Source organism: Musca domestica, unplaced genomic scaffold, assembly GCF_030504385.1.
Source record: "Musca domestica strain aabys unplaced genomic scaffold, Musca_domestica.polishedcontigs.V.1.1 8, whole genome shotgun sequence".
NCBI classification, from domain to species: domain Eukaryota; kingdom Metazoa; phylum Arthropoda; class Insecta; order Diptera; family Muscidae; genus Musca; species Musca domestica.
This window is the reverse complement of record NW_026712409.1, coordinates 4,068,525-4,092,539: the sequence shown is the minus strand read 5'-3', so window position 1 is coordinate 4,092,539 and position 24,015 is coordinate 4,068,525. Positions and strand designations below refer to the sequence as shown.

Genomic DNA, 24,015 nt, shown 5'->3' with positions numbered 1-24,015 from the left:
ACGAGGCCATAACTCGTGCAAAACAAAATGCCAAGGAATCCGGTGGAACAAAGAGCCGAAACTCTTTTGAAAAAACTAGCCAAATACTCCTGTGAGACAAGGAGTCAAAGACTTTTGTGGAACAATGAGGTAGAACCTCCAGTGGGACAATGAGCCTAAGCTCCTGTTTGACACTGAGCCTAAGCTCATGTGAGACAACGAGCCCATAGCTCCTGTAGGACGAAATGCCAAAGTCGAGGCTCTTTAAAAAAACGATCCAACGACTGCTGTAGAACAAAGAGCCAAAGCTTCTGTGGAATAAAGAGCGACAGAGTCTTGTAGTACAAACAGCCGAAGCTTCTGTGAAACAAAACTGCTTCTCTTGAACAACAAGTAGAAGCTCCTGTGAGACTACAATCCAAAGGCACCCGTGGAAAAACGTATAAGTGAATTACCGGTCACCTTATTTAATTAGATATGTATGTATTAAAAAGTTTTGATTTTTATTCCGAATACAAAAAATTATTAAAAAAAACAAGTAAGCAAAGGCTATAGTCGTGTGGGGCCGACCATGTGATATCTACAACACTACTATATGTTTGAGGTCCCCTTATATCCAAATCCATTTTGGAAGATTTCGGTTTTGAAATAATATCAAAGAGCTCTACCCAGAGGTAAATATAATCCAATGATCATCCAAAATGATGGACTTCTTCCTTGTCCTTAATACTCTTCCGATCTGAAATACCGACTACAAAATTAGAAAAATTAATTTTTTTTGGAACATTTGAACCTCTAAGTGTACATCTTAAGAACAATAGGCTTTAATTCTGACCCTACTCCCATACCAAATTTCGTGAGGATCGGATGATAATTGCGACATACATATAATACCCTCAAAACGTAGTGTTGAAGGGTATAAACATTTAGAAAATTTACAATTCAAAATTGTAAATTAAATTAAAATCGCATGCGATAAAAATATGACAAGAATCGGAAAAAATGGAACAAAAAATATTCACTTTTTTATTGGTATATTTTTCCGCGATTTTCTTAGATTTTCTGCTTTTCTGACGAAAGACCAATTGTGAAAATCGGCCCAGCGGTTCAGGAAATGTTTCTGTTTTTTGGTCCATTTCAATCCAATAAAACAATAGGGTTCTATTCTGACCCTAACCCAACCTCCATTTTCAATTTATTTACCTCGTCGTACACTCTCTTCATGGAAATTTCATCAAACGTCAGCAACTGAATTTTATAACAACTTTTCCAAAATAAAAGAAAAAAAAAACACCTACCAGTTTCTTTACTACTTAAATACTAATAAAACATTTATTTTATTTATTCATATAATACATTTCTTTGTGTGTGTGTTACTTTTAAGTACGAACATTAATCATCACTACATACATACATACATACATTGTATATTACATAGATACATAGTAATGAATGCGTTTTTTGTAAAAATCACAGACTACAGTTTCTCGTTGGTTGTTGTTGTTGGTATTGGTGTTGTTGCTGCTGCTGCATGACCTCTTTGGAATCCAAATTCGTATTAAGTACTTAACCGAATATAAAATACCCCTCATCCCCAGCCTGAGACGGGGGTACTTTTCACCACTCCTAGGTACTTTTGAGAAATGATTCATTGCACCCCTCATCGTCACCGGCATCCTCATCATGGGCCAGATTTTTATGTGGCTTACCCAGCGCCGCCATTTCATTGGGCAACGGCATTCGTCCAGTTTTGAAATATTCTTCAATTTCCAACAGAGTTCGACCTCTTGTCTCCGGTATGAGGAAACAAATAAAAGGCACTGCTATCGCCGAAACGGCACCATAGAAGGCGAACACATTTGCCGTACCCATGACAGCCTCCATGGTGGGATAGATTTTGATGACAGCAAATGAAATAATCAAACCAAAACTAACGGAGAAGCCCGAAGCACTGCCTCGAACACGTTGGGGAAACACCTCCGAGATCATGAAAAAGGGCAGGGTCAGCAGGCCCATTGTGGAAAACACAATGTGGAGAACAATGCAGACCACCGGCAATGGCGGAGCCTTGGCAAAGGGTTCGGGAAACCAGCCCGAGGCAGCCAAGAGCAACATACACACCGTCATGCCAGCGGCTGAAATAATACCGGCCGGTTTTCGGCCCCATTTCTCGAATATTGTGCTCATGAAGAAGGTGGTGATGATGCGGGCCACACCCACCATCACTGCGCACAGCACCGGATCAATGGACACCCCCGCCCTTGTGGCGATTTGTACGGCAAAGACCACAACCACCACCACACCGGAACACTGCTGGAAGGCAAAGAAACCAATCATCAGCAGCAGAGGTTTGTACACCTCAGGCGCCTTCACAGCCTGCCACAACGACTCACTTTGGGCCGTGTTGCGACTTTGTTCCGAGGTCCGCTTTATTTGATTCAATTCATTTTCAAATTCCTCACAATACGAAACATCTGCAAGAGAACAAAGGGGGAAGAACAAGCACCGATTTAATTCCATTTTTTTCGATTCGATTTTCAACACCATGACTCACCGTTTTTATTTAGGCCCCGAAAATATTTCAGCGAACGCCTCGCCTTCTCGGTGTAACCATTTTGCATTAGCCAACTTGGCGTTTCCGGCATGGGCAGAACACACAGCGTCGAGATGACTTGATGTACAGTGGATATGATCGATATTAGCTGCCAATCATTCTGGTCGAGGCGGATTGGAAAGTGGCAAAAACAAGAGTGGGAAAATGCAAGTGTTTGATTCGGTTCGGTTCGGTTATGTCATTCAACATTGCGGCAATTAAGTCAAGTTCATCTGCCGCGCGCTCTCTTTCTCCCTCTTCGTACTTACCCGTATAAAATATCCCAGAACATACATAAAGAGTATGCCGGCTGCCAGGCCAATCGATGTGCCCAAAATGAGACGTCCTCGGATGCGGGGAAGACTGATTTCCGCCGAATAAACACCCACAGGAGAAACACACAAACCGATCATGATACCTGCAAATAGCCAAAAAGAAAAGCCATTTGAAATATTTGCTGCAATTGAAATGAGATCGCTGGATATCTATTTTTATGGCTTATCAGACAAAGTATATTTTTTTCTGAGTGTTTGCTGTTCGTAAATAATTTAGGTGCGAATATATGGGAGGTTTTTTAAGGCATAAGTCATCGACTGGCTTTTTCGTCCAAGAACAAAGGAGTTCAGGTTGACTCATTTTTAATTTCGATCCATCATTTAAACAACGCCAACATAATTCCTTTGTTCTTTTACGAAAAATCATGTCGAAAACTTAAGGTGCAGATACATACAGGGAGAGAGATGAAAAAACTGCAATCAACTGCAACCACTTGTCCGACAGCTGTTGAAATTATTCCAGTGACAGCTCATTATATTGTTGACAAGCGTACAAAAACATTTTGTTGAGAATTTTCCAGAAAAAAAAATTATTCGTGGTGGAATTCAAGCGTGATAGTGCGATTTCTTTGTATTTGGCTGGAAAACCACAACTGGCTATCCTTAGAGCACTCCAGCATTTAAATGTGAATAAATCTTTTGTGTCTCGTACCATCTCCCGTTACCGTGATACTGGTACTGGAAAAATAAAGAAGCGACTTGATCGAAACCCTCGTCGCAGTGGCCGAAAAATGGCTCGTCAGCTGAACATATCGAAATATTCCATTCGGCAAATATTGAAAAATGAGCTCGGTGGGAAAGCCATTGAGATTCCAAAAAGTGCAAGAACTTATGCCGCAACAGAAGAAATAGACTTAAAAGAGCTTCGCTTGGCCGAAAGTGGTGAAATGCTGAATTTGGTTACTGCGATGAGAAAAAATTAGTTGTCCCGCAGTTTGTCCATCAAACAAAATGATCGTGTTTACTTGCCAAAGAGGTCAGCTGAAAATGTGTAGCTTCGGTTGGCCACCACAACTCAAGCGCCGGCCATGGTGATGGTGTGGGCAGCCATAACAGCCTATGGTGGCTCTCCGCTCGTTTTAATCGACCGTGTCATCTGAATAAATGCCGAATATTATCGCGAAAATATTCTGGAGGGTATATTAGGGTGTCAGCACCATCATACTCAGCACTCGCCACTCAAGGATGGTTACAAAATGAGGTTCCTCGATTCATTTCCAGCGCACAATGGCCGCCAATATTTCCGGATACCAATCTGTTGGACTATTGTGTCTGGAGAATTTCGGAAAGCAAGGTTGGCACTAAAAAATACCAAAGTGTCAATCACCTCAAACAAGCCCTTCGCCGGGAATGGGCCAAAATACCGCAGAGCAACATTCGGGCAGCGTTTGACGGTTTTATTGGCCGTTTGAAGGCCATAATTCGTGGCAAAGGTGACCAATTCGAACAAATCTAAACTTATTCTAAAATTTGATGCTATTTCCGATATTTTTTGCTTTCATTCAATAAAATTAAAAAAAATAAAAATTATGGCGTTTGACTTTGTTGCAGTTTTTTTTCATCCTGTATATCACCTTTAAAGATATTAGATATTATGGCAATGGAAGAATTTCTAAAGTTCATGAATAACTTCCTAAAAATCTTCCAACCACTAAATTTTCCTTAAAGCAAGTATATGCCCCGAAAAAGTACCTCTTAAGGTGAGAATAAATAAAACGCTTTTTTGACTGGCTTAACTCGTCGTCGGCTGGCTTCTTCGTATAGCAACAAAGGAGTTTTAGGTTGACTTCCCAATGTATGGAGGATTCCCCAAAAGGTTTTTCTTCAAAAATTATTTTCTGACAATGAAAGGTCTAAAGACGTCCCACTGATATTTTGAAAATCTCATCAAGTTTTTTTTTTTTCACTGATAGAGCCCATTTTACAAGATTCCTATTGAGAGAAGATTTTCAGATTTTTACAGAATAGAAATACTGTAAGTATCTTCTAGAAACAGAGGATCTCCTATTAGTATGCTTAGATCGGAGCTCGGGTTTGTTCGTTTTTAAGTAGCTCTAAGTGTATTACTCTAATACGAAGTTTACACTCCACTCTTTTGCGTTTACGAGTTACACCTGTATGAAAAATGAGAGTGAGAGTCGAAATGCTCGAAATAGAGTAAGAGTTTACTCTGAGAAGGAAATGGACTGTACAAGAAGAGGAAAACATCAGAAGCAAGAGGCATGCGAATTTTGTGAGCAAAAACAATAAATGCAACCATCTACCAAAACTTTGTATTTGTTTTGTAAACTGAAAAAGTACTCGGCAAGAGTAGAATCTGCTCGACTTAGAGCGAATTTTTCTTCTTCTCGAAATCAAGCAAAGCATATATTTTTCGAGTGGCATATCAAAATGGCGTATGCTTAATTTCTTTTTTACTCACAAGAGTACTCCCGCTCGTTTTTAAGAATATTTTCACTCGCATTTGATCAAACATTTCCGAGGCTTGGCTTAGACAGAAAAATTTCCACGTCTCATGTTAGGTGCCTTAACATTTTTAGATACAATACATTGAGGGGCATCCTCATGAAGGAATTTTTTAAGTAAAATATTTGCTCTTGGAATTTTTATACCCTCCTGGGGTCTGCAACCTCTCGCAATATTGAGAGATCCCAGGAAGATATTTTTTCAAAAACATTTGGTTAAAATCAAAATTTGCATGAAAAATATATAAAAAATGTCAAAAAAATAATTTTGGAGGAGCTTCGCTTGGCCCTCACCGATTGGGGTAATACAGATTTTTGTTATTTTTAACAATTTCCATTTCATTTTTTGAAAGGTCTAGGGTTTGAACACTCTAGACACAGTGGCCAAAGTGCTCCATGTAGGCCACTATCTTTTACTAAACGGATTACAATAGGATGTTGTATTTCAGCCATATGAGGAGAAACCAAGTAAAAAAGCAGTTAAATTCTGCAGGGCCGAACTTTTCATACCCTCCACCATTTGGAAGAAACTTGAAAATTTTCCAGAAAAAAAGAAAAAAAAATCCGTCGAAAAATTTCGCTCTAATGAAAACCGGTATATGTGGTCCTGCATAAGTATTTTTTGTCATAGGCTGTAGTTACGGTTCCGAAGTTAAAATTCGAAATTTGAAACAATTCCGGTGAATAATGTCGCAAAAATTATGAAAATACCGAATATCTGCGGGTTCCGTTATATGGGCGCTATACTAAAACGTGGACATATATAGACAATTCCCTTCTAGGGCATAACGTTCTCCGAAGAAATCCCTTGTGTGGATTTTAAGATAATTTCATTGAAAAATTTGTCTGAAATCACCAAAATACCGAATATCGGAGGGTACCGTTACATGGGCGACATACTAAACCGAGGACCTATATAGACAATTATCTTCAAGGGTATAAAGAACTCCGAAGGAACCACTTGTGTGGATTTGAAGACAATTCCATTGAAAAATTTGACTGAAATCATCCAAATACCGAATATTGGAGGGTACCGTTATATGGGTGATATATGATATCGTGGACCTAAATAGATAATTCTCTTTCAGGGGATAAAATACTCACAAGGAAGTCTTTGTATGGATTTGCAGGCAATTTCACTGAAGATGTGGATAAAATCATCAAAATACCGAATATCGGGGGTACCGTTATATGGGCACTATACGATATCGTGGACCGATATAGCCCATCTTCAAACTTGACCTGTCTGCAAACAAAAGACTGATTTGTGCAAAATTTTAGCATGATAACTTGTTTCGTTTTGACTTTAGCTCAGACTCAGACGGACGGACATTCGGACGGATGGGCAGGCAGGATGGGCAAATTCTAAGACGATTTAGCCATGTCCGTCTATCTGTCTGCTGTAATCACGCTATCTTCCGAACGAATCGAGATAGAAGTCTAACATTTTGCACACATGTTTATTTTTCCAGTAGGCAGGTTAAGTTCGTAAACGGGCCATGTAGGTCCATCTTTTCATAAAGCCCCCACATAACGGTACCTCCCGTTAGCGACATTATTCACCGGAATTGTTTTAAATTTGGCATTTGAATTTCGAAATGGATACTACAGCCTACGACAGAAAATTGTGTGTGCAGGCCCACGTCTTCGTATAGCCCCCATATAACGGTACCTACCTATATTCGGTATTTTGATGATTTTAGCGACAGTATTCATCGGAAATGTTTAAAATTACGTATTTAGAGTTCGTAATGGGAACTACAGTCTGTGACAGAAAATTGTCTATGCAGGTCCAGGTCTTCGTATAGGCCCCATATATCAGTACCTCCCTATATTCGGTATTTTGACGATTTTAGGTACAATACTCACCGAAATTGTTTGAGATGTCGTATTTGAAGTTAGTAATAGAAGCTACAGCCAGTGACAGAAAGTTGTCTATGCAAGTCCAGGTCTTCCTATAGCTCCGATATAACGGTACCTTCCTATATACGGAATTTGATGATTTTAGCTACATTATTCATCGTTTATTTGAAGTTTCGAATTCGATTATGGTAATGGCTAATGACAAACAATACCTATGTAGGTCCACGTCGTACAGACGCTAATATAACGGCTATATTCTGTATTTTGAAGATGTTAACAGAATTTTTGGCGAATGTTATCTGTTTTGAAAATTTTCAAATTCGTTCCAAATGATGGAGGGTATTCAAAGTTCGGCCCGGCCGAACTTACTGCTTTTTTACTTGTTTTTTTGTCAATATAACAAAAAAACGCACTTCATTGCACAAAATCAATGGCTCTAGAACCCACGCGAAGTCTCCCCATCTGCCATTTCCTCCTCTGTGTCATATCAATCTTATCGGTCATTCGGATGGCATGTTGTCGTCTAGAATTTCGTTCGCAAATCGTGCCACAGCTAATCAAATAATAACATTGCACATCTTCACTTCCCGTCAATAATTTGTTATTAGCCTGTCCAAACATGCTGCTGATAGCCGGTTATTTAATAGCCCGCTTAGCTACTGGCACCAGGTGATGGTGTAGCGTAGATAAATGGAAGCGTTTGTCAACAAGGTCTCATCAATGCAGCGCAACGTCACTCTTAACAGGTTATTCGGGCGATTGTGTGTTAAGTAGCGACAACTCGCATTTGACGGCGGGCATTTGTTATTGGACAATTTTGTTTTTTTTTTTTTATTTTTTGCTGGTAATGATCTTTGAAAATTGCAGTGTAATTGTCATGCCAATACTTAATGACCGACACTCGTTTCACTCCCCATGCCACGCCACTCAACACAACTGCAGTGCAGTAAATGCACTGTTTTGGAGTATTCCATTTCACACATTGTTGCAATGTAGAACAATCTCAAAAATTTCCAGGAATGATGTGTCATGGGAGGGTCCAATTACCTGGTCCAATTACCTGGTATTCTATACAATCTGGGTCCAATTACCTGGTATTCTATACAATCTGTCAAAAAGCAACTCGAAATTTATGGCCACGTGAGATTTTGAGAAATGAAAATATGAGAATTTTCCAGTTTGGAAATAGAGTAATTTTAGAAAAAATTGTGAGGTAAATATATTTAACTGATATGTTGCGCCCTCAATGAGTTCATCTATATAAGTATAGCCAGATATACAGGGTGAGAAAAAAAAGACTGCAACAAAGTCCAACTCCATAATTTTTAAATTTTTTTAAATGTTTTTTGAATGAAAGCAAAAAATGTCGGAAATAGCATTAAATTTTAGAATAAGCTTAGATTTGTTCGAATCGGCCACCTTTGGAACGAATTATGGCCTTCGAACGGCCAATGAAACAGTTACACGCTACCGGAATGTTGCTCTGCGGTATTTTGATCAATTTCCGGTGAAGCGCTTGCTTGAGGTGATCGACACTTTGGTTATTTTTTAGTGCCCACCTTAACTTCCAAAATACTCCAGACACAGTAGTCCAACAGATTGGTATCCCGAGATTTTGGTGGCCATAGAAATGAAGTGAGAAACCTCATTTTGTAACCATTCTTGGGTGGAGCGTGTTGAGTGCGAAGTCCTGTTGGCTGTACCATGTTGGTCTGCGACCAAATGGTCATCTTTGGAACGAATTATGGCCTTTCAACGGCCAATGAAACCGTCACACGCTGCCAGAATGCTGCTTTGCGGTATTTTGGCCCATTACCGGCGAAGCGCTTGCTTGAGGTGATCGACACTTTGGTATTTTTTAGTGCCAACCTTGCTTTCCAAAATACCCCAGACACAATAGTCCAACGGATTGGTATCCGAAGATTTTGGTGGCCATTGTGCGCTGGAACCTCATTTTTTAAACATTCCTGGGTGGCGCGTGCTGAGTGCGATGGTGCTGAGTCCTGTTGGAATGTCCAAGCTCTGCAAACAAAATGTTTGCGTGTCCAAGGTTTAAATACACCCTCAGAATATTTTCACGATAATATTCGGCATTTATTCTGATGTCACGGTCGTTTAATGCGAGCGGAAAGCGACAATCGGCTGTTATAGCGACCCACACCATCACCATGGCATGCGCTTGAGTTCTGGTGGCCAACCTAAGGCGCCCATTTTCAGTTAACCCCTCTTTGGCAAGTAAACACGATCATTTCGTTTCTTTACAAACTGCTGGACAACGAATGTTTTCTCATCGGAGACGAAGAAAACCAAATTCGGCAGTTAACCCCTGTCGGCCAAGCGATGCAACTTTTTAGCTCTTTTGAGTCTATTTTCTTTCGGTTGCGGTGTAAGTTCTTGCACTTTTTGGAATTTCAATGGCTTTACCCCGAGCTCATTTTTCCATATTTGCCGAATGGAATATTGCGATATGTTCAGATCACAGCCATTTTTCAGCCACTACGACGCTGGTTTCGATCAAGTCGCTTCTTTACATTTCGAAGCATTTCTGCTGGTGTTGCTGTTCCGTCTTCCGTCCACTTCCTTGACGTAGGGCTACGCTCCCAGTATCCAGTTTCACGGTGACGAGCGATGGTACGAGACACAAAAGATTTATCCACATTTAAATGCTGGAGTGCTCTAACGATAGCCACTTGTGGTTTTCCAGCCAAATATCAAGAAATCACACTACCACGCTTGAATTCCATCACGAATAACTTTTTTTTCTGAAAAATTCTCACCAAAATGCTTTTGTAGGCTTGTAACCAATATTATGAGCTGTAACTGGAATAATTTTAACAGCTATCGGACGAGTGGCTAGAAATGGTTTTTAACATTTTTATTGAGAATTGCAGTCAAAATAGTTATTTATTTTATTTTCCAAATGTCAAAGCTCTGGTGGAAAACTTTTGCAGTGCCACAAAGAACATTTTTTTTATGATTCCGAATCAATTTTGTTATCATGTCGAGCCATAAAATAATAGTAACCAAGTGTTGTAAATTTGTATGTTTGTTGCATTATTTCTCTTTAAACAAATGAATACTGTTACCATGGATGACGTTCGTTTTGTTAAAGTAAAGCGGTATATCAAATTTGACGTCTGTCTGTGCGCATGATAGCTCTCAAGGGGATATGATCCAAATTTAGTGCATTGTAATTTTTATACGCTCCACCTTGAAAAGGAGGATATATTAATAATATTCATAAATATTTGTAATATTCATAAATATTCGTCGTAGACCCCATAAAATATAAATATTCATGATCAGCATAAAATTCTACGTCCGTCTGTTGAAATCAGAATACAGCCCACATTAGACGTAGAGCTCCAAAATTTGCCAGCACAATTTGTATTGTGTCTAGGATGATTGGTATAGCCGCCATATAACGGTACCTTTCGATATTCGGTATTTTGATGATTTTGCCCACATTTTTCACGAATTTGTCTAAAAATTGGTATTTGTATGTCATGATGGGTTCTGTCATCGGTGGCGAAATATCATATGTATAGGTCCAACTTTTTGTATATCCCCAAATAACGGCAGGTATATACGATATTTTTTATGATTTTTGCCACATTTTCCCACTGATTTACTTGAAGTAACGTTATAGTATTGAAAACTATATACCCTCGGCATTACTATTAAGCTTAAAAATAATGAGTTATCATACCAAGCACGGTCTCTGGTCACAATATAATGCTCGAAGGGAGCATACGATTTGCTCCACCAAACTTTGCATGTGGTTAAGTCTATCAAACTTCAATCGAGTTGAAAGATGGACAATCTCGGGTCACTCCTGCTAATATCGCCCATAAAAATGGTGAGAATGAAATATATCGACCCACTTTTTTTTTGGTACAACCGTAAAAAATTTTAATTATCTGGAAAAATTTTAAATATCTGGAGATTCGTCCGGGATTTCTTCGAAAATTAGATGGCGTGCTATAATGGGATATATAAATTTACACCTTTTCTAAAAAAAAAAAATAAAATCCGAAATTTTATTGAACTCGAAAAACTATCGAATATCAAATTTTGCTAATTTTTTTTTTTTAAATGAAACCAATGGGCTAGGTGGGGTATATAACATTTCATACGGCCAAAGCGTGACTCATCGATTTTAGACCCTAGTTTTATTTTGACCAAATCCATTTCAGGACATTTGGAGTCGATCTAGCGATGTCCGTCCGCCTGTTTGTCTGTCGATAACTCTCGAAGGAAGTATCCGATTTGTTCCAAACTTGATATATCGTAATAATATTGTCAAGCTTAGATCGAGTGCGAAGATGGGCAAAATTTTCACCTCTTCTGGTACCTCCCCCACAAAAGGTGAACTTTTAAAGGAAATTTTTTTAGCCCATAGAAAGAGAAAAGATCATTTGATTTTGTAGAAACTTTATAAATCTGAAAATTTTCTTCGGTGTTAGGTCAGGTGCAAAAATGAAAAACATCGGCCTGCTCCAACAAGTAACCCCCCACCCCCAAAGATCAACGTTTGGAATAATTATAACTCCTATAAAATACAAAATAAGAGTCCTATTATCTTCAAATTTCGCACATCCCAATATTTTTATCAACACAAGATCTGGTGTGAAGACGAAATATATTGGACCACTATTTCTGGTACCTCCCCCACAAAGGGTAAAAATTTGGAATAATTATAACTCCTATAAAAAGTTAAATAAAAGTCCGATTGTCTTCAAATTTCACACATACAAATATTTCCGTCACTGCTGGGTTAGGTGCGGAAATGGAAAATATCGACCCACTCTATCAAGTACCTCCCCCACAAAGGGACAAAATTTGGAATAATTAAAACAGTGTGGCTTGTTTGTTCGGGATACCGTAGTATTTTGTTGTTGCAAAATGGTCAGGCTTTATCCCTTTTTTTGTTGTTTTTATAAAAACAACGTTTGTTTATTAGTGAAGAACGATGGTAATGTTTACCAGGGGGTAAGGCAGGGAATACCTAGGATTCGGAAACTCTTATAAAATGAGAAATAAGAGTTCGATTGTCTTCAGATTTCACACATCGCAATATTTTTGTTAACACGAGATCTACTGTGAAGACGAAATATATTGGACCACTACTTCTGGTACCTCCCCCACAAAGGGTCAAAATTTGGAATAATTATAACACCTAAAAAATGTAAAATCAGAGTCCGATTATCTTGAAATTTCACACATCCCAATATTTCCGTCAGTGCTAGGTTAGGTGGGAAATGGAAAATGTTGACCCAAGCGAATTGACCATTCGATTCTCTTAATATATTTTACATATCCCAATATTTTTATTATAAGAATATCTGGTGTGACGATTGAAATAGGACCACTCCTTCCGATACCTCCTCCACAAAGGTTCAACATTTTGAATAATTATATCTCTCATATTCTTCAAATTTCACACATCCCAATATTTTCACTAACACAAAATCTGGTGCGAAGATGGCATGTATCGGTCCACCCCTTTTGGTACCTTCCTCACAAAGAGTCACAATTTTCAGTTGTTATATCTCCCAAAACTTGCGAAACAAATCAGCAATGGTTTTCTATAAATATTTCTCAAGCAGAGATCTTATTTCCACTTCTTCTAGTACCTCCCCCATAAAGGGTCAACAGTTTGAACACTCATAACGCTAGGTTGAGGGAAAACGGAAAAACCGACTGATACTTCTTAACTTATTTTAATATTTTTAAGGGCACACCGAAATAACATATTTTTTCAAGGACCTTCCGGCTATATTTGAATCGTGAACATTTTTTTGTTTTTTTTTTTTTTTAAGAAAGTTTTAATGATTTCCTGTAAAAATTCAATTCTGATATTATTCAAGAATGGTTCAAAATCATGAATTTTTAAGAATAGTCCCTACTCTTTGCAATGCAAACCATATCCTCAGGATGACATGACACAAAAAGGAAGGGAAAGGTTAGGTTAGAGGATGTGTAGTTATAAATGAATTGAATAAAAAAGGAGGGGCAGCCAAAGATCGATACGAATATTTCCTGGAATCATTGTCGATAAAACAATCTCGAAATACAAAATTAAAAACCGCAAATGTTTTATTTTCCATCAATCGGATCATAAAATTATTGTAGAAAATAATTTCCCACTGTTCTGGGTAATTAACTTTTTCCGAAAGTTATAAAATAGTCTCTAACACTCATACAGCTCATAAAAAATTATAATTAAATTTTGTTTTTTTTTTTTTTCGAAGGGTGGCAAATCTACTCACCTGAAATAAAACGACCAATTAACATTTGTATGAATATCGCTGAGCGTTCGTTGTGCAGTGAGGCTGTGGCCAATAGGCCCCAGCCCAGGACACCACAAATATCTGTGACTAGTATGGTATTTTTACGGCCGATACGATCCATTAGCAGTCCGACCAGAAGACCTCCCAAAGGACATGCCATGGTGTTGATGGAGGCTATAAAAAACACACACACATACACACAAAGACACGTAAATAGTGTAGGTGCTTAAAATATCCCTTTGGATAGGGGGCGGAAGATCATGTCTTTGATACATACAAAACCAACTGGCCTCCTCCTGGGAGAGACAAAATTCCTCATTTTCATCCGTCAATTGACCCAGCGTTACTGAGGGTAGGGCCACAGCCATGCCGGCTCCCATGACCCCAGTATTGCCGAGCAGCACCATCAGTTGTTGGCGCCACACCGCTTTGCGACGCTCGCCCAAGGGCTTCGTTTTCTTCTCCTTTTTTTGAGACCTGTCCAGACCTGAGCATATTTTGTCCGAGGCTTGTTTCTTGCCATTCTGTTCCAATTTAATGGTTTCCCAACGATCAGAGGACATAATCTATAAGGCACTGTGCGGAACCGATATTTGATTTCGTATTTGTTTGTTGTAGGGCACTTTTGGGTTTCTCAAATTTCAATTAACTTTTGTTTCAAATATCATTCATTTAACAAGCTAAAAAGCTGTTCTAATGCCGAACTCAATAAGGAACGTTTCACTTTGTTTAAATTAATTGTTTTGCTGTTGTTGCTATTTCTCTCTGCTTTCAATTTTTTTTTTTTTAATATTTTTTTTATTTCAAACACAAAAATTGCATAATTCACATTTGGAAACTGCCAATTACCGAACGGCCAAACGGGCAGGATATTAATTGGATGTCAAAGTAAAGTAAAACCAAATAAAAAAACCAATCAAACAAATGTTTGTGCGCTTTATCCTTGAGCTTTGTTTGTTGCGTCACGAAGAGGAAAAAGAAACCGACTAGAAAGGAACGTGAGAGTCCTTTGTGTTTTTTACTGGCCGCCGCGTCTGACCAACCTTCCGTTTTCAACGAACCGTCTTTGTTGACTCTTCCCGTGGGACTGTTGCACAATTCGCACTGCATTCGATTGTTAGCCTCAGTTCTTGGCTCTCTGTAGCCATGTTGGTCGAATGTGGAACACAGCTTTTTTCTGCTCGGCGGAGGGAGAGCACCTCGCTTGCCATTAAGAGCAGGCAGACGACGACGACAATTTAGACCGCAGACACCGGGGCCCAATCTAGACTTGAATGGAAAACTGGTAACAAATCACATGTATCAATGACAGACTAACTGACTAAACGAACGACCGATAGACGAAGCGAGGAGAGCGTGGCACCGACACCGACCAAGCATCGACTAGCATTAAACATTGCGATTCAATATTTGTTGCATTTGCCAGATTCGTGATGGTGCTGCTGTCTGTTTGGTGGGTCTCAATTGGTTGGTGTCGCTAGGAAATCAGCGCCAATTGAAAATAAAACGCTTCTCTTAAAACAACAACAAAAACGTATCACCATCGTCACTTTGTATTTTTAAATGTCTTGTGTTTTTGTTATTTTTGCTTTTTTTTTTCCTTCGGTTGGACCTGTTATCCGACGACCATCCATCCATCCGACCACCTTCTTTTACTACCACCGACTGGCTACTGTTTGCCGTGTCTCGAATTAATTGCAAATGATAACGTTTACATTATTCATTGACCAACCAACCGAGCGACGGTCCGACCGACCCACCAACTAGCCATCCATCCATCGAAACAACACTGAACTTGACACTGTATTCTCAATATTTTGTTCCTTGTTTCTTTTTGTTGCTTTCTGCTCTGTTACGGCTCTAAGGCAATCGTCGGCAGACGCACAGACGAAATATCAAAAACCTTTGAAATGTTAGTTTTATAGCAAAGTTCGACGCTTGAATGGCATGGCAAAAAACGAACGTAATGCAAACCGACAAACAAACATACGCTAATGTTTTATTTAGACGGGGGGAATTACTATACGTTTCGAGTACAGTGTGGGGCAAAATTGGAGGGTAACGAATGTAAGCGATGGATTTATGCTAATGTAAATGGGTTTCCCTTAATTTTAATTTTTTTATCCTCAATACGGCCAAAACGTGTCCCATCGAAATAATGATTTTAGGTCTCTTTGGACAAAATCCGTTTCTGGAGATTTGAAGTCGATCCAGCGTTTGTTTGTCTAGCGGATGCACACGATAAATTTCGAAGAGAGTATCCGATTTGGTTCAAACTTGGCACATCGTAATATTATTGACAAAATTAGATCGAGTTCGGAGATGAGCAATATCGGTCCACTTCTTCTGGTACCTCCCCCACAAAAGTTTGAAATTCTTCAAAAAATATATATTTCCTGCACAGAAAGATAAACGATCATCCGATTTTGCTCCAACTTTGCAAATCCCAATATTGGCGTCAGTGCTAGTTCAGGTGCGAAAATGGACAATATCGGTCCACTCCAGCGAGTACCTCCCCACAAAGGATCAAAATTTTGAATAATTATAACTCTTTTAAATGTGATATAATTATCCGATTGTCTTCAAATTTCAAACATACCAATATTTTTATGAACTCTAGGTCTGGTACCTCCCCCACAAAGGGTCGAAGTTTCCAAAAAAATATTTTTTGCACAGAAAGAGAATAGATAATCCGATTTTGCCCCCACTTTGCAATCCTAATATTTACGTCAGTTCTAGGTCAGGTGCAAAAATGGATACTATCGGCTCACTCCATGAAGTGCCTCCCCCACAAAGGGTAAAAATTTTGAATAATTATAACTCTTATAAAATGTGATGTAAGAATCCGATTGTCTTAAAATTTCGCACATACTAATATCTGGTGTTAAGATGGAGTATGTCGGTCTACTACTTCTGGTACCCCCCTACAAAAGGTCGAAATTTTGAATATCCAGCTCATAAAACGCGAAATTAACATCTGATTCCATTTAGACTTGGTACATCTCAATATTTCTATCAACAAAGAATCTGTTATAAAAACCGTGAAGAACGGACCATATCTTCTGGTACCTCCCCTAAAAGGAGTCAACATTTTGAAAAGCCAAAAAGATTATAAAATCCGAAATAAGCATCCGGTTCTCCTCATATTTTACACATCCCATTATTTCTACTAACACAAGATCTGCTGTGAAGATGGAATATACCGGTCCACTCCTTCTGGTACCTCCCGACCAATGGTCAAAATTTTGAATAACCATGAAGCTCAAAAACACAAAATTAATATATGATTCCCTTCAGACTTTTGCATATTCATGAAGCTCATAAAACGCGAAATTAACATCCGATTTCATTCAGACTTGGTATTTCTCAATATTTGAATCAACACAAGATCTGGTAGAGATCGGACCATTTCTTCTAGCACCATACCCACATATGGTTCAAGATTTGAAAAAAAAAACGCTCAAAGAAAGCGAAATAAACATCCAACTCTTTTCAAATTTCACACACATCCCATTATTTCTACTAACACATGATCTGTTGTGAAGATGATATATGTCTGCGAACACCTTCTGGTATCTCACCCACAAAGGGTCACAATTTTCAATAATTTTATCTGTCATAACCTGTGAAACAAGTTAGCGATTCTTTACAACGAAATATTTCTCTCAACCAGAAACCTGGGATGAAATTCTATGGTTCTTCTTTTACATAGGAAATCCTTTTTATTTTTATACAAATCCTCTAGAATTTAATAATTTAAAAAAAAGGCTTACTATCCCTATTAAATGTCCGTAAACTATATTCCATGTACTTTATTATTTCTATGTCGGTTCTTATTCTGAGGCACTCACTTTTCCCTTCCACTGTAAGTTACAAGGAAATCGAATTCTCTCACGGCATTTTCATCGTTTGTCTTTTTCAAAGTTCTTGTGACGTTTCGTTTTTTTTTTTCTATTCTAACAACCGAACTCATGTTGGCGATATACAAAATGTCACACAGATAGATACACGCAATGCAAATCACATTTTAATGGCAATAGATAAAATAGAATGAATTTTCGCCTTGCTTTCGTTGCTCTGTTTGAGAAAAAAATAATAAATAAACCTAACTCCCACCCACCCTCTTCTATATTTACAACAAATAAATAGAATAACATTTTAATAACAGAGATCAATGTTCTCAGTAGCCGCCTGTGAGGTGAGCCAATTGCACTCATCTCTCAATTGAACTACAGTTTTCCCCCATTTACTCATTCTCTCTCTCTCTCTCCCATTAATTCAAGAGCAAGGAGACCCAATCGAATCCATCATGTTAGCAATATTCTTGGCAAAATTAAACGAAAATAAACACGAAGTAATGGCACTATGTAAACAATTAATTGGCAATTCAAATAGCCACGTTGTTATATTGTTGTAGAGTGTTATAGAAATGCATCGATTGTTGTTTACGAATTGTTGCTGTTGTTGTTATGGTTTTGATTGTTGCCACCGCTATAATCGGTGTAATCGACAACAACAATCATCATCAATCGTGTGTCGAGTGTAATTTAACAGCAACACCAACAACCAATGGAAGTTTTATTGGACGTGTGACATAATACGTCACAGGTTAATGCTATCTACCCAACATTGTTCGGTATGGTATGTTCAAACGAATAATGATGAGGAGGGTGATGATGACAATGATAATAATGACAGATTGCTTTGTAGACAAATTGTTCTCGATGATCTCGTTGTAAATACCTATCAAATAAGAATATGTTTGAATGTAACATTTCTCTTATTCGCTATTTGTTATTGCTTGTTTTTGAGTTAATAGATGTTTGCATGCGAACAAAGGTGAATGTAATATGCATGTTCCTCTGGCACATTAGGTCGTATGTTACATAGGTCTTACAGCGTTGGAAAAGGGAAATGATAGATTTTTTTGGATTCTATAAAGTTTCAAATGAATTTTTGGAAAAATATTATTTAATATAGGATAAATTGTCTTAAAAATGGCAGAATTTAAGGTGGTCTCATTGGACCGGAACCTTTTTGCCCAAAATGCAAGACCTTAGCTTCCATGGCATATGGTTTCAACAAGACGGTGCGCTCGATCAGCATATTATTACACGTTTGGGACCTTTCAATTGGGCGCCAAGATTGTACGATTGTTTTTGTGGGGCTATGTTAAGCTATATGTCTATAAAGATACGTGGACCCTACTATCAATTCAAATAAAGATTTCATGCATTTTTCGGAATAAAAGTTATTTTTCATTTCCCTGTAACTCAACCATTTTTATTATAATTCATGAATGCAAAATGCTTCGAGCTGAAGTACTCCTATGAGTAAAAGAGGAAATTGAGAATACTCCTTTTTTTGGTGCCACTCGAAGAAGAGAGAGCATGTTTGCCTTGTTTTTGAGTGAGATTAAAATCCACTGTAAATCGAGCAAATTCGACTATTTTCGAGTACTTGTTAAATTTTTCTCACACGGTAGTTGTAGTTGCATATACAGGGTGAGATAAAAAGAAACTGCAAAAAAATCATACGGCATAAATTTTACATTTTTTTTTTAATTTTATTGAATGAAAGCAAAACATGTCGGAAATACCATCAAATTTTATAATAAGTTTAGATTTGTTCGAATTTGTCACCTTTGGCACGAATTATGGCCTTAAAACGGCCAATGAAACCGTCAAACGCTGCCCGAATGCTACTTTGCGGTATTTTGGCTCATTCCCGGCGAAGCTCTTGCTTGGGGTGATCGTCACATTGGTGCCAACCTTGCTTTCCAAAATACTCCAGACACAATAGTCCAACGGTCCAAATTAAGCGAGGAACCTCTTTTGTAACCATTCTTGGGTGGCAAGTGATGAGTCCTATTGGAATGTCCAAGGTCTGTGGCCAAAATGTTTACGTGCACAAGGCTTTAATACGCCCTCCAGAATATTTTCGCGATAATATTCGGCATTTATTCTAATGCCACGGTCGATTAATACGAGCGGACAGCGACCATCGGCTGCTATGTCGGTCCACACCATCACCATGGTTCGCGTTTGAGTTCTGATGGCCAACCGAAGGTGCACATTTTCAGCTGACCTCTTTGACAAACTGCCGGACAACGAATGTTTCCTCATCGGAGAAAAACAAATTCAGCAGTTCACCACTTTCGGCCAAGCGAAGCAACTCTTTAGCTCTTTTGAGTCTATTTTCTTTCTGTTGTGGTGTAAGTTCTTTATTTTTTTAATTTATCATTACAGACCTTAAATATCTATTATTATGTAATCTCTTATAAATACAAGACCTACTCAAGGTATCACATATATGAAACGAATTTTTCTGGTCCCCCTATGCATTTAATATTTTAAAAGAGGTTTTTTCCGCAAAATGCATTTAAGTGGACATTCTATAGACAAACGACCTTCCAAAGTCCTTGCTACTAACCAATAGTTTTCCATCGAAAAATTTATTCTCAATCCGGAACTAAATATTGTCTTTCAAGAGTCCTTGACGACCCAATTTGCATTCTTCGAAAAAGAAAACAACAACAACATCATCTCGGTATCTGATGACCGTTATGACACTCACAGACATCCATTTCATTCAATTCAGAACTCGAGTCCAATGTTTTTCAGTTTTTTGTTCATTGTTGTTAATATAATCGAACCCCGTGCTGGCTGGCTGGTATTCCTGTGCCATTGTTGCCGCACCGCGTACCGAAGCTCTTAATTGATTTGTAATTAATATCGATTTAGACGACTGCAGAAATATGGGCGTAATATTTGCATAATCATTTTAATTGAATGTTTTTTTTTTCTGCTGGCGAACGGAGGAACAAGACATGTATGTGTGTGTGCTCACGGAAAAATATTGGCACATCAAATGGTCCGTCGGTGGGCCTCCTGTTAAACATGAAAACAAATGATGAAGATAATATGTAGTTGTCGTCCAACGCTAAATGTCATGACCTTCAGGTTTGAGGAAGGAAGTTGGGGGGTTTTAAATCGACCAGCTGTAACATAGTACCTGAGCGATATTTAAAAAAGGAAGTTTATGTTTATGAAAGCCTAATTTGGAAGTCACGCAGCTGGTTGGCGGGTGGAAGTGGGGGAAAAGTACAGCTAATCAAGTAATGAAGCAACTAAAAATTGTAATTTGATAGGGTTGCTAATTTCTGGTGACGTTAAGAGTTTAGATGTTTTGCGTGGAGGAATTTGGAATTTACGCTCCACTGTCTAGACCTAGTAAATTTGGTAATGTCTACAAATTAGGCAGACAAATAATAAATATTTACGATATTCTACATAAACTGGGTTGAAACAATTTTTATGCAGTAGTTGGATTGAGTTACGTCTGCCATGATCTAGTAATAAATACTTTATTTGATGTTAGGTTAGGTTAAATTAAAGGATGCACAGTTACCATATGGCAACCGCTCCACTCGGAGACCTATAGGTCCATTGTGTTCATCCTAGAAGAATAGTAAGAAAAAAGGAAGGAGTGGTTGATAGAAAGGGGTGAAGATAGGAGATAGAGTTAAAGAATGTGATCTACGGCCGAGGAATTTGCCGTGTCGTCTTTAGCCACTTGAATCTTCTGGCTAAATGAAGGATTACTATAGGGTCATTGTTAAAAAGAGAAGACATATCATGTGACACTAGTTCTCCCACCAGCATGTGTCTCACATTAATGAGTGCTGGGCAGTGTTCGACTGTACCGATTTCTTCTTCATCTTGACAGATCCTACAGTAGTCAATGTCGTCGCTGTCCCATTTCGAGGTCATTGCCCTCACCTCACAGTGACCTGTGATGATACCCACCAAAAGTTTTAGATCAAGTTTCGACAATGACAGTAGCGACTTTGTTCTCTTCTCTGAGAGCGTGGGCCAAATTCTTTTGGAGATGGTGCAACCCATTTCGTCCAGCCATTTTTGTTGCATTCTCTCAGAGTAATGTCTGCGAATGACCTGTATGAAGTGGCACAGTGGTGGTTCCACCGAGTTATATACTTCAATTGTAGTTGATTCGAATCCAAGCCTGGTCAATTCGTCTGCAGTCTCGTTACCTGGGATGTTATAATGACCAGGAACCCAACAGAGCTTGATGGACAACCCAGTGTTTTCCAAGGCTTTCCTGCAGTTCAAAACAAGCCTAGACTTAATAGTAAAGGAATTTAAGGCATTTAAGTCACCGGGACGCTGACCTCAGTATTCCTCGTGACGAAGCTCAACCATGGTGAAATATAGTCACTTGTATTGGCTACCACTCCCACATTCCTTACACGTTTTAGAATCGCAGAATGTCCAAAGGGTTGACTGCGCCATTCGTTTAGTTTTCTGAGTCAAAGAGCACTCCTGAATGCCAGTTCCTCTACATGTACACTCAGCTTACTTAAGCACAGTAGGGTGTCCAGTGCTGCTTGAGGCGTGCTCCTGAAGGCACCGGTTATTAGTAGGGATGCGGCTCTTTGAACTTGGTTAATGTGTCTCTGAGGTTGATGAACTTTCTAATTTGTCCGGGGGATTCAATTTGTGTTTAGAATTCAGGTGTAATCGATGGAAAATTCTCTCAAAAAAATCACAAAAAAAAACTTCTAACCATTATCACAGCTATACAACGCCAAATTCCACTACCACCTGAACGGCCATGATAATCATGACGTCATAGAGATAAGATTATATTTGCTAAATACCAGTAGCTTATTTGTTTACAAGACTGCTAGTTCTGGTGTGTGCTTAACAACAATTTAATAAAACTAACTGTATTTATTGTTGCTATATATAACGAGAGTATTCCTCAAGAGCATATCAAATTCGGAGCATATAAATATAACACCGAAACTGCTAAGAAGTGTGCGGAAACGACCGATGCCGATGATATTTGAAAACAGACTTCTTGTATGCCCAGATATTATGAATTTGAGGAATTTATTCTGATTTCTTTCCAAGATAAGAAATCCACATTGATAATGCCATACATAAATCGGCATGAGAACTCTCATTCATAAAGTGAAATGCTTTAATCATTATTCGATACCATCGGGCGCCACTGTGCAGTTCATAAGTGTTGATAGCACCGTATATGTTTGTTGTAAAAAAAAACAAGTAAAAACAGGTAAAAAGCACATAAGTACGGCTGGGGCGATTTTTTAATACCCTCAACCATTTGGAAGGGCTTTGAAAATTTTCCGAAAACTATCACTTAAGTGAAAACCTTTACATGGGGACTATACTAAGGCTGTAATACCCATTACGAACTTCAAATACGAAATTTGAAACAATTCCAGCGAATAATGTCGCTAAAATAAATGTAAAGGGAGGTACCGTTGTGTGGGGGGCTATACGAGAACTTGGACCTGCATACAAAAATGTTTGTCATAGGCTGTAGTACCCATTACGAACTTCAAATACGAAATTTGATACAATTCCGGTAAATAATGTCGCTAAAATCATGAAAATGCCGAATATCGGGAGACACCGTTATGTGCGAGCTATACGAAGACGTCGGCCTGCACAGACAATTTTCTGTCACAGGCTGTAACATCCATTACGAACTTCAAATACGACATCTCAAACAATTTCTGAGAGTATTGTACCTAAAATCGTCAAAATACCGAATATAGGGAGGTACTGATATATGAGGCCTATACGAAGACCTGGACCTGCATAGACAATTTTCTGTCACAGACCGCAGTTCCCATTACGAACTCTAAATACGTAATTTGAAACTACTCCGGTGAATAATGGCGCTAAAATGATCAAAATACCGAATATTGGGAGGTACCGTTATATGGGGGCTATACGAAGACATGGACCTGCATACAAAAATTTTTGTCATAGTCTGTAGTAACCATTACGGACTTCAAATACCAGATTTGAAACATTTCCGGTGAATAATGTCGCTTAAATTACCAAAATACTGAAAATAGGGAGGTACCATTATATGGGGGCTATACCAAAACGTGGACCTACATGACCCATTTTCAATACCAAAAGTCCAGCAGACATAATATAATTATTGTAATTATTAATATTCAATGTAATTTGAGTAATATTTTATCAACCTACTTCATTTCGTTCGGAAGCTAGAGTAATTTCCACAGACGTACGGACAGACAGACGACTGGACATCGCAAAATCGGCATAGAATTTTATGCTGATCAAGAATATATTCACGTAGTGGGTCTAAAATGTATATTTCGAGGTGTTACAAACGGAATGGCCCTCCATACTATGGTGGAGAATATACAAATATACATCGGAGTCGCGTACAACCAAATGGAAACGTACGTCCGAAATTCTCTCCATTTGGTCTGATATTAGCCATAATTTGCACAATAAACTTGAAATCGTAATAAGGATATATATGGGAACTATGTCCAAATCTGAGCCGATCACCATAAAATTTGGCAAAGGTATTTTCGAGGTGTAAAAGATATCTGGTACCAAATATCATAATTGACGAATGAATATTACCAATGTGAAAGACCTAAAACCCCA

At 38.5% G+C, this 24,015-nt stretch overlaps 1 protein-coding gene across 1 annotated transcript; it reads right to left on the bottom strand.

The window, feature by feature from the left end:
- Positions 1 to 1,472: 1,472 nt before the first annotated feature.
- LOC101892399 (facilitated trehalose transporter Tret1) lies at positions 1,473 to 14,337 on the bottom strand. Its single transcript, XM_005186247.4, has 5 exons — positions 13,806 to 14,337; positions 13,508 to 13,702; positions 2,842 to 2,990; positions 2,534 to 2,693; positions 1,473 to 2,453 (listed from the first exon to the last, which is right to left on the bottom strand). The coding sequence occupies exons 1-5, from the start codon at positions 14,089 to 14,091 to the stop codon at positions 1,606 to 1,608; spliced, it is 1,638 nt and encodes a 545-aa protein (XP_005186304.1). The 5' UTR covers positions 14,092 to 14,337; the 3' UTR covers positions 1,473 to 1,605.
- Positions 14,338 to 24,015: the final 9,678 nt, after the last annotated feature.

What these genes read in the sequence shown, in the direction of transcription:
- LOC101892399 (XM_005186247.4), bottom strand. Translation starts at nt 14,091, where the DNA reads ATGTCCTCTGATCGTTGGGAAACCATTAAATTGGAACAGAATGGCAAG. An exon ending in TTCTGGGATATTTTATACGG is followed by an intron (nt 2,694 to 2,841) that starts GTAAGTACGAAG and finishes CGCCTCGACCAG; the next exon opens with AATGATTGGCAGCTAATATC. An exon ending in TCGGGGCCTAAATAAAAACG is followed by an intron (nt 2,454 to 2,533) that starts GTGAGTCATGGT and finishes GTTCTCTTGCAG; the next exon opens with ATGTTTCGTATTGTGAGGAA.